General features: G+C 47.9%; 1 protein-coding gene across 6 annotated transcripts in view; it reads left to right on the plus strand.

The window, feature by feature from the left end:
• The window catches only part of FN1 (fibronectin 1), a 54999-nt gene extending 48184 nt beyond the window's left edge, over window positions 1-6815 (plus strand). For 4 of the 6 annotated variants that reach the window (XM_055719246.1, XM_055719249.1, XM_055719250.1 and 1 more), the window contains 7 exons: window positions 115-581; window positions 1156-1294; window positions 2734-2898; window positions 4106-4231; window positions 4826-4932; window positions 5234-5344; window positions 5794-6638. In XM_055719246.1, the coding sequence (XP_055575221.1) occupies window positions 115-581; window positions 1156-1294; window positions 2734-2898; window positions 4106-4231; window positions 4826-4932; window positions 5234-5344; window positions 5794-5868 (1190 nt within the window). In that variant the 3' untranslated portion in view covers window positions 5869-6638. Of the gene's footprint in view, window positions 1-114; window positions 582-1155; window positions 1295-2733; window positions 2899-4105; window positions 4232-4825; window positions 4933-5233; window positions 5345-5793; window positions 6639-6679 lie in introns of those variants that run through there. The other 2 variants (XM_055719247.1, XM_055719248.1) reach the window with 2 other exon arrangements.
• The last annotated feature ends 4376 nt before the right edge of the window (window positions 6816-11191 follow it).

An 11191-nucleotide genomic window follows, 5' to 3' on the forward strand; every position in this document is an offset into this window, starting at 1 on the left:
TGATGGCTAATCTTTGATGCTTGGAGCGGTGTACAGCATCCACTCTAGCTGTTTAAATTACCATTGCTAATTTGCTGCGCTTTGCTTCATGACTCCTAACCTTTCTTTGGCTAGATGAGCTTCCCACGTTGATTACCAGACCGCACCCCAACCAACCCGACATTCTCGACGTACCTTCCATTGATGAGGGGACCCCTTACCTCACAAACAATAGGTATGACAATGGAAATGGTATCCAACTTCCAGGCACCTCTGGGCACCCGCAGACAATAGGACACCAGGGTCAACAAATCTTCTTTGAGGAGCATGGCTACAGACGGCCCGTACCCACAACAGCAACTCCCCTTAGGCCAGGGTCAAGACGGCCCCCACCAAACGTAGATGAAGCAATTGAAATCCCTGGGTACCAAGTGCCTGTCATAGTCGAACCTTCGTACCCTCACTCCCGTGGGCCCAGGCACAACGACACCACAGGTCAAGAAGCTCTTTCTCAAACAACCATCTCTTGGAGGCCGTTGCTGGAGAGCTCTGAATACATCATCTCGTGTCAGCCAGTCAGCCAGGATGAAGATACTCTGCAGGTAACTGAACTTCTTAGCACAGGAGTGGCGTCAGCCTCACCTGTGGCAGCAGATGTCTCTTGGGAGTCTAGTCCCTTAGCAGTGTTAAGGGAGAGGCACTCAGAGTTAGCTTAAAGAGTCTTTTTAACACGTACCTGAGACCAGGAAGGTTAAATATCTCCCTCCTCTCCTTCATGGAGAAGGCTCCAGGATAAAACACAAGCCCTTGAAAACCTGTCGGTATCAGCATTTCACCAGGGAAGGGGGCAGTCAGGGGGAGGTGACTGGGAGTTCAGAGACTGAGGTGCTGCTTCTCCAAGCCAAAGACTCATTTAGCGCTTCTCCTTTGTCTCCCTCGGTTTCTGTTTCCCTAAAATGCTGGTAATAATATATCCTGCATGAACCATAGTCCAGAGTAGTCAAGTTTAACTTGGTATTGTTTGAAGTTCTCAGAATGTCTAAGAGGAATGGGCTGGCTCCATCATGGCAGAGAGCGTAGAAGTCAACCTAAGCACCCTGTCTTTCCTGTGAGTGGGGTGATAGCGAAGGAGTCTCCACTCTTCCCTTTTTGGTGACTTGGCATTGCCTCTTGCAGTTCAGGGTTCCTGGCACTTCCTCCAGTGCTACGCTTACTGGTCTTACGAGAGGGGCCACCTACAACATCATAGTGGAAGCCCTGAAAGATCACCGGAGACAAAAGGTGCTGGAGGAGGTGGTCACAGTTGGCAATACTGGTAAGTAAAAGCTTTATGGAGTCATGGGGAACCTGTGCTGTCCCTGCCTCATATCCCTTACTCAAGGCAACCTATCTTGTGCCCAGGCTTGAGAATAGCTCAGAGAAGAACATTCTCCTGACGGGGAGAGTCCATAGCAGGACACTAGGACAAGTGATTTGTGAGGTTTGCTCATTCTGGGTAACTGACAGACTGATCACGTGACTGGAGTTATTCTGATCTATTGTCTAATCACGAAGAATGTGCTTCGAGGCTCCACGCACTCCTCTAGGGTCAGTGCCCAACAGAGAGCAAGAGATCTGGTGGTATTTGCTGCTCTCAAAGGAAGTCGGGGATCACATCAGCGTTGTAGATCTTCGCTGCTGGGCAGGAATGTGTGGTCAATAGCAACATGTCATGCTTATGGGAAGTTGTGGTGGCCAGCTTAACTGCTCTGTCGCTCATTTGCCACTGCTTCTGTGCTGGTTATCTAGCAGCACTGCCAGACCATCCTGAAGGTCTGGCAACAGGGCTGCCTGCCTGCAGAGATGCTGATTAAGCACAAACAGGCAGCACTTAGAAGCCATGTGACCAACCACAAGTACTTGTGGTCAGACACAACACTTGCCACAGCTGGAAAGCCCAGAGCCCACACACACCCTGTGGGACCTGGGCTTTGCTTTTACCAGCACAGGAGTCTGGTCAACAAGTCTCCCTCCATTTCCTCCTTTGTGTAATTTGAGGTCAAAAAGAGGAGAAGGAGAGGATGGGAGAAGAGGAAATGAAGAGTTAAGGATTTATTTTGTCTGCCCATTAAGCCTCCTACTGCTCCCACGTCCCTGGGAAATAAGGCTGTTTCTCTCCTTCCAGCACCCCAGTTACCTTATATCTGTGACAGACTGAGCAGAGAGCATTAACTCTTGACCCTAATTATCATACACTGAACTGGTGATTGTAAAACACCCACCTTCCAGTGAAGGCAGACACCTAAGGTGGAAATCAATCTATCCAACAGCATGGTCTGGTCTCCTTCTCCTGTCCCCCAGCCGTGAGCTATATTCCGAACTGCCCAAAAGAAGTGCACATGCAGCTGCCGACCTCCTGCTGTTCCCCAGCATCACACAGCACATTTCTCTTAAAAACAGGCTAAGTCAGGTTGTTGCTCTCCAGCCGCAAATGCAAAAACTCACACTTGCTTGGAACTTGGCAAATCAAAATGAAAATAGCCTTCGTGTCAGGTTTTTTTATCATTCAACTGCTCTGACACATGCAAATGGAAAATAAATCACAGGGAGTCTGGACTGCTGACAGAACCATCGAGTATATGCCCGTGGGGTAGCTCCATTACTGCCAGGATATTGTAAGGAAAAAAAAAAAAAATGTATTCCGTGAAAATCATTCTGTCTTTCAGTAGTTCCTATTGCTGTGTGTGATGCCTGTTTGTTCTCTTTTTGTTCCAGTGTCTGAAGGACTAAACCAGCCCACTGACGACACCTGCTTTGATACTTACACTGGCTCCTTCTATTCCATTGGCGAGGAATGGGAGCGGTTATCTGAAACTGGCTTTAAACTCTGGTGCCAGTGCTTAGGCTTTGGCAGCGGTCATTTCAGATGCGATTCTTCTAGTGAGTAGCTTGCTTTTGACCCTCCCCGTCTCCAGGCTCCCTGGGCACTAATGGCATGTTTGACAGTACCAACCTGATCCAAACACGATGCAAATGAATGCAGGCTCTTCAGCTGTTAAACCAAAGCAGTGTTTTGCATCATGAGAAGTGATGGAAAACTTTGGTTACTTGTGAGCTGTGCAGGTTATTTAGTATTGCCACTCACTGCATCAGCAACAATCAATATTGTATTAGTACGTATTGACTTTTCACCAAAGTTAAATGTTTCTTTCATTTTCCCTACCCTTGCCAGCCACGTCCAGGTAATGTGTAAAAGTCAGATAGGCAAGATGCCGAAGTGACAGTATCTGAGTAGCCATTTAATAAGATAGCTTTGAATATCAAATTATGGTTGAATCTTCATCTCCTAATTATATACATCATCACAGTGGGCCAGACAGAACTTGTGTGGATTTCAGTGGGTATTACAGCAAGTACCAAGTCTGTTTTGCATTGCAGACAGCCTTTGCAAAGGATCTTGTGGAACCAGTTTTCTAATTTTCTCGGTGGTGCTTTGAAGCTCTGTTAAGCAGGCGATACCTCTGCCAGGGCACCAAGTTTTATTCCTTGCAGGACTGTGTGGAAGAATATCAAACTTCATGTAAGGGAATAGAACAGAAGTCTGCGATGGAGTGGTTTAACGCAGCTCATATGCAACTAATTTAAATTATGCTTTTAAATTGTGGAGTAAGCTAAGCAAAGAGGGTATGTCTGCAATTTGCAGAGACTCAGAGGAGTGACTGCAGGGAAGACACTTGTTTTACAGGATTAATACTTACATTTCAGCATTTGATACACACGGCTTACCCATTGTGTTTTGCAGTCTGTGATACAGTTTTACTGTGTGTTTGCTCAAAGAGCATTTAAAATATTTTCCTCTCCCTTCCTGCCCCATGTCTTAATAAGTTCCCTTTCATTTCTCTTCTTCTCCCCCCCCCCAGTCTTTGTCACATCCTACTTTCTCTTTTCCTAAGAGCCTGTAGCCATCCTCAGTGGTTAAAAGCTGCAGGAGCTGAACCCATTTCCTCCTTGGGACTTAAATAAGCTGAAAAGATTATTTCTCCTGCCCCTCTGTTGGTTCCTGAGGAGCACCAAGCCGTTCTCCTCCTGCTGTATCACTGTAGCATGTGGGGTAACTCCTGCTTCTCCTGTTCCTCTGCCTTCCCAGAGTGGTGCCACGATAATGGTGTAAACTACAAGATCGGGGAGAAGTGGGACCGGCAAGGGGAGAATGGCCAGATGATGAGCTGCACCTGCCTTGGAAATGGAAAAGGGGAATTCAAGTGTGAACCTCGTAAGTCTCCTTCTGATGTTAATTTGACCTCCCATTCAGAATGTTTCAGCATCTCAGGGCTGTTCCCATTAAGTTTTGGTCCTGCTGTGGGGCAAGCAGAGTATGAGTATGCCTGATTCAGGTTTTGGGGGCTGAATTGGTGACCAACTGAATCTGGTCTCACAAGAGCTAAAGGCGTAAGACTCACATTGCCAAGCCTGAAAAGAAGAAAGCTCAGGTCGCAGCACGCTCAGCATCTGTCTGCCGTTGGCCCTGGAGCCACACAAGAGGGATATGTCACCGCACTAAGTGGTGTAATTGCTTTAATCAGTAACATGGGACTTTTCTGCAGGGCCTGTCACCTGAAGATCCTCTAGGGTTCACACTAAGAATTACACTGCATTGCTCTTGTCAGGCGAATACCCTCACGCTCTAGGTTAAAGTGTCTGGAGAGCTATAAAACTGAATGATATTCCCCTGCCAGTCAGTGAGCCTCCGGTCAGAAAGGGAGAGAGAGCACTGGCCAGAGGCTCCTGTTCTGATGACCAAGCTGCTCTGAGAATGCTTAAAGCCAAGCACAAGCCATGCAACTGAGCTCTGCCTGTTCCTCCACAGATGAGACCACATGCTATGACGATGGGAAAATGTACCAAGTTGGAGAGCAGTGGCAGAAGGAGTACTTTGGGGCCATCTGCTCCTGCACTTGTTACGGAGGACAGCAGGTAAGCAGGAGGGACTTCACATGCTGAACACGGGGAATGAAGAGAGGCGGCTGTTGCTGGAGTGCAGTTCTAAGACAGCTGGGTTTCAGGCCAGAGGCTGTCTAATGCCTGGCCAAAACAGGCCCGTGTAAGAGGGAAAACAGTCAGAGAGCTTACGTACTGGCATCAGGGCCTGCAGGATAGAAGATGGGAGTCACCTCACTGGTGTGGGTGGATCTGTAGCCGCATGCGTGAATACTGGCAGTTCCTCGGCCACCTGCATCAGCGTGACCTAACCGGCACACGTGTCCTGTTTCTCTAGGGCTGGCGTTGTGACAACTGCCGTAGACCCAGCGTGGAGGTGGTCCCCGAAGGCTCTGCTGGCCATACCTACACACAGTTTACACAGAGATACCACCAGGCCACAAACACCGTGAGTACACTTTCCTTCTCTGCCCTCCCTTACTGCAAGTCTGGTCTATGGCACAGATGCGTGGGGTCTGTGTAGGGCCCAGGAGTGGTGTGCAGCTTCCTGCTGGGCTAGAAGTGCATGATGGCCACCGGCGCAGCATGCCCTCACTCTGCACAGCACAGAACGCACGCTTGAGCTCCCACTTCCACACACAGTGTTCAGTGCCACACTCAGCGGCAGCAGGACGTTCTCATTTACTAGCACTGGGATGCACCTGCATGCTCTGGCTGAGGCGGTAGTGCATGCAGTGATTTCCTAGCCTTTACCTGCTGCTGTAAACCAGCTGTGTGCTTTGTGCTGAGAAAGCTAAAGAGCTACGCAGGCTGGCAACAATTCTCAGCCCAAACCACACCATGGAAGTGTCCCGTCCACACAGGACAGTGCTAATTAATTTCCTTCCCTCCTGACAGAACGTCAACTGCCCAATTGAGTGTTTCATGCCCCTAGATGTACAGGCAGACACACAACATCCACGAGGAAAGTAACATCCAGCAAGACTTCTTGCGGCAATGGCAACAGACAAACCAAAGTATAAATACCTATCTGCCACGATTACCATCCAAACTGGAGTGATGCTAGCAAAACTGCATCTTTTGAAAATGGCCCGCTGCTCCGGAGCCATTTTCCCAGCTTAAGCTCAACTCACAGCTTCTCCAAGCGCCACTCTTGGAGTGTTTCAGACTTTTCTCATGATTGATAGCAATTGTCTTGGTTTTGCTCAAAGTGTTGAATGCCAGTCAGTGTTTTCAAATTTAAAGGAAAAGGGGGGGGGAAGAATGCTAAATCACAAATTGGTGAGGGATTGTATATTAAGTGGGAGGGAGGGTGTAGAAATTCAAGGTTCCCATGCTATGCAAAGAGTATTTGAGGACAACATTACCAAAGTTTAGAGATAGGAAAGTCCACCAAACACTTCTGCTTTCACGTAAGCGTGCAGCCAGCAATAAGATAGGAACAGCAAATCCAATCACTGTGATATTTAAAATATGCACAGTCTTAATTCCTTCTCAATGATCCTAGTATTTTTCTAGCTGTATCTTTATATCTCATACTGTTATTTATCAGTTTTGTTCCCCTGACCTTCGAGTGTTTTTATATGGGAATAAAATGTATTGAAGACAGTTAGTATGCAGTTGACAAAGAGGAATTTGGTGTAATTATGATCAGTGATTATTTTTATACTGTAAGTGCCAAAGCTTTACTACTGTGGAAAAGAAAAAAACAACTCTTTTAATAAAAAGACTTACAAACCAGACATGTAGTTTAAGTGATTCTCTCTGCTACCATGGAATCTAGGATGAAGATTATTATTCTGAGCTGGAGTAACATTGCCTTGAAACAAGATGGAACAAACACCTCAATGAAGCACGAAGTAAACCTCAAGAGAATATTTGTAGAGCAGTTTGTTAATTAAAGACTTCCAGCTGCTGCAGCCCCTGCCCCAGTAAAGCGCAGAGACACTCTGAGTATGTATGCCACGCTGCAGGAGGCAGAGGCTTGCTTTGTGGGAATAGGTGGAGAGAAAGGGGGGAGGGAAAAGAAAGCATCCCCTGCTTTGCACATGAGCTGAGGTAGAGATGGTCCTTGATCCAGCCAGACGCTTAGATACCTAGAATCAAATATGCTCTCAGTGTCTGAGTTGCCCAAATTAGCAAGGCCATCCACACCTGTGAAGTTGCAAAGATTAACTATACCGGGACCCACTGACTCCCTGCCCTCCCTTCCACCCCAGGTCCAAACTGATGCTGGGTCTCAGACCCTGCTCCGTGCCTTGCCCCTGGGGAAGGCCACAGTTCACCCCTCTGCAACAGGATAACCTGCCTGTGACCATCTGAAAGGGTTCACAGAGGGGCTTTTGCACCCCTCTTTCAAAACTCAGCTGTTCCATCTCCATTTGCAAAATTCAAATAACAAAATTCAGAACTGAGGCTGTTTAGGTACTACGGAGCAACACCCTCAGGCACTGCTGCAACAGCGTGCCGGAAATCCTTCCCTTACCTCTGCACAAAGCTGTAAAAAAATGGGAGGGACAAATAGCACCTGCGTCTATGGCTGCATGTTAACAGGCAAAGACCGCTTTTGAACCTGCTGTGCTTCCACCGTGTGGGGTGGGGAAGGAGGTGAATGAAATTCTCCTCAAAACCTTTTTTTAAAACAAAGCCAGTCTTGATTACAATGAAGAAAGTTAGCAGCAAGTCCCTTTTGCTTGCGCTGCCAACGCTGCAAAAACCTGCACAGCATCTGCAAATACAGAACGTGAAAGGTTCTGTCGTGATTCCTCAGGCCACATTCCTCTCTTGGAAACAAGCACTGTATTACTCAAGTCGATGGCTTTCTCTGGATTGAATAAAGCATAGCATGAAAATAAAATTTGGCTTCTTGACATGAGAAACACACATGGCAGTTGATTGCAGAGATCGCTATCTATAGAGCAACTGAAACATTTGCAAGTAATAAAATGATTGCAGCAGCAATCAGTTCTATCCCACCAATGTTCAAGAGCCAAATGAGTATCTAAAATACTCGAGAACTAAAACTGGCATAGACAGACACAGAAGAATACTTTCCTGTTAAACTGGATTTCTATTAATTTGTCTTTCCCAAGGGAGTTACGTATTTCAGACCAGAGACCAATTGCAAAGATCCCTCCTTAGCCACTGCATCGCTAAGTAATTCGCTTCGCAGACACACAGGAGATGCCCACCTGAACAGGAGTCATGTGCCATCTCATCTTCTCGCTCTAATGTCCCATCGATTTTAACAGCAACAAACACCTCCCCCTCTCCGCAGGAAGCATTAGAGAGAAAATGATTTAAACAGCGCATTTACCTAAGCTCCCTGTAGAGGTCTGTCCAAGCCTTAAAGCATGAGGGTTTACACTGCTGACAGTTTCTGTTTAACATTTACTAGCGTAGCGCTGGGTATTTTGCCATTCAGCTAAATCTTTTATTTCAGTCCCATTTGCAAACCACTAGCAGAGCGCAGCACAGGGGCCGTTGAAACTTGTGAGATCCAAGTATCAACCACACATCCTTCCTTTTAGAAACAATCAGCAACAAAAAGAACCAAGGTTATTGAAGGTTCCCATGCTTCACCCAGGCCAAAGGAACAGCAACCGGACCTTAAAACGCAGGCTTGATTTATATCCGTGGTCACTTGAGCACTAAGATCCAGCCCAAGTTACCTCCAAGGCAGGGGCAGCAGCCCCTGGTAGCAGGGAGCCTTCAGTTGCCCAGAGCTTCCAAGACAAGGTGCTCACAGCTACACCAAGCCCTTGGCTGTTTTTTCCAGAAGAGGCAGCACGTCTCCACATGGTTGGTCTTCTCAGCTAACTCAGAGCTTCAGTTAGATCACAGGAACAACCAGAGTCAGGACTCTGCTCCAGGAGGAGCCCCTCGGTGGCTGAAGGGAAGAAAATTCCTCTGCTACTGACTGCAACGGGTGGGAATGATTGCTCCCTGCTCTCCATTTACTTACACGTTTTTGGGAACTGTTGTCCTGCCAGCACAGGACCGGCCAGGGGCAAGGCACCACACGGTGACAGTGCAAAACAGAGCCTGGCAGCAGCCTGCTCTTCAAAACACATCAGCTGGAGGGCGCAGACCTATCCCCCGTGAGGAGAGACATGCTCTTCCCTGTGGGAAACAGATGCTAAGCAGAGCTACACATTTTGCTTTGAATCCTTGCAGATATCAAAGGGAGAAGTCGCTCGTTCAACTAGCAGGAGATCAGCACACCTCGTAAGGAACCATGACGGAGCAACAGCCCTTTCTTACAAAGGGCCACCCATCTGGCCTGCGGCACAGGGAAGGCTTGCAGCTCTTTAGCCTAGCTGTCAGCAGGGACCTGCTCCTGGAGGGGCTGGATCCCCTCTTTAGGGCATCCCTCAGCAGCTCCTGACCTGACCTCCCAGAGCAGCAGCTGCAGCCCGCGCTCCTGGGGACTCCTGCAAGGGCACCCGTAGCTCTGTGCCCAGAACAGGAGCCAGTGAAGTGCCGGGCCTTCACACACCCCCAGTTTCCTTCAAGGGGACAGCTTCAGGCTAGTTGAAAATGTCACTGCAGTGCAGGTGACAAGCCAAGCTGCGGGGCATTCCTATGAGATCACCTCACACCTGGAAGTAGACCGGAGGTTTCTTTATCAGCCATTACAGAGCAGTGAGGCAGGGTAGCCAAGGACACCCACTTGGGACATTGGACACTTTTGGACACACAATTCCCCGATTCTGTATCGTACCTGTATGTCCCTTAACCTTACCATAGGCACAGCAGGAGGCAAAAGCATCCCTCTGCAGATGCTGTGAGGTGTTGTGTATTTAGGAGATTACAAGTTGCTCAGCACAAGTAACACAGCAGACAGGGCCCTAGATAGGGATCACCTTAGTTAGACATTTACTAGCACCTCATGCAGAGATCTCACCTGGAAGATTAGCACCCATTAACTTCCATCAGTAGATTAAACAGTGCCCCAAGGACAGCAAACAGGGTAAACAATAAGCAGGAATACAGAACAGGAGCCGCCAGCTGCTTACTACCCTTCTATTTTAGCTGACGCTTTAGAAGATGCAAGTAAAGAACAGGCTAACAGATTCCTCACAGCACAGTACGTACCAGCCACAGTCAAAGCAGCATGACAGCAAAGATGATGTCAGGAATAGAACAGTGGAAGAAAGCGAGTCTGGAGCCCAACTTTTAAAGTAGAAGCTAATAAAACTGACAATCCATGGGAAACAACAGCACGGAAAGCAGTCAGGCCAAGGCTTGGGTTAGCACAGCCAACAGGCGAGCCATTAAGCAACAAACCAGTTTTATTTTGGATTTCTGTCTTAATCTGCGCCCAAGCAGTAGCATCCCCTGTACACTGTCCTGCCTAATCCAGCCACTTATAAATAATCCACTGTAGACGTCAGAAAAGAAAAAACAATCCACTGTAGAAGTCAGAAAAAAAAGAGACTGCTCCCCCTCAGGCCCAGAGCAAGGGCAGTGCTGGGCAGGCAGAACAAGGCAGGTAAGGGGAGCGCACGTACACAGAGCAGATGGAATGACCGCGCTGAAGGAAACCCAGCGCATGGATTATCGTCTCTTAAGTGACTCCTATTCCCTAAGAAGTACCTTTGCTTTGCTCAGTTCAAACCAACCTGGATCGAACAGGCAGTCAGGTAAAATAAAATGCACACCCACGGTCACGACAAATCAACATGGGAGCCAGGAACACAACCCGAAATTTCCCCTCTTCCATGTCCATCTCCTACCTGTGCTCCCCTGCTCCTGCCTGAGCGAAGGGCACGCAGGCAGGCTTTCTGCTCTGCGCCAGCTGAGATCTGAGCCGTGACAGAAGCATTTAATGCAAAACTGTGGACTGCTCCTTGCCAAAACTGAACAGATTTTATAAAATGGAACTAAAAAGAAATAAAGAAATCCCTTTGAAATGGTCACAGTGACTGCCAGCGAAAACGTGTCTGGGCTGTTATTTTATTCATGTCACTGTGCTCCAGATCTTCACTTTGTTTTTCTAATCAGAGTTCAAATCTGCTTAATGCAAATTGTGCACAATGGAGAAGGGAAGTGGCTTCAGGCAAGATGCTTCCCAGATGCCTGCCTGTGAACTCTGGATGGAACTCCCCGGTATGAGAACAAGCATGTCAAACTCGCAGGAATGAGTCTTTTACCTTGGAGAAAGCAATCCGACACCGCTTCCCAGCCCAAAGCAGGACTCTGAACACCAAACCCCAAGGTTGCCTTGCACAAAGGACCTGCTCCTCTCTCCTCACAGAGAAAAGGATAATGGATTAGAAGCGCCTGGAGAAAC

Source organism: Falco cherrug, chromosome 8 (genome assembly GCF_023634085.1).
Source record: "Falco cherrug isolate bFalChe1 chromosome 8, bFalChe1.pri, whole genome shotgun sequence".
Lineage (NCBI taxonomy): Eukaryota > Metazoa > Chordata > Aves > Falconiformes > Falconidae > Falco > Falco cherrug.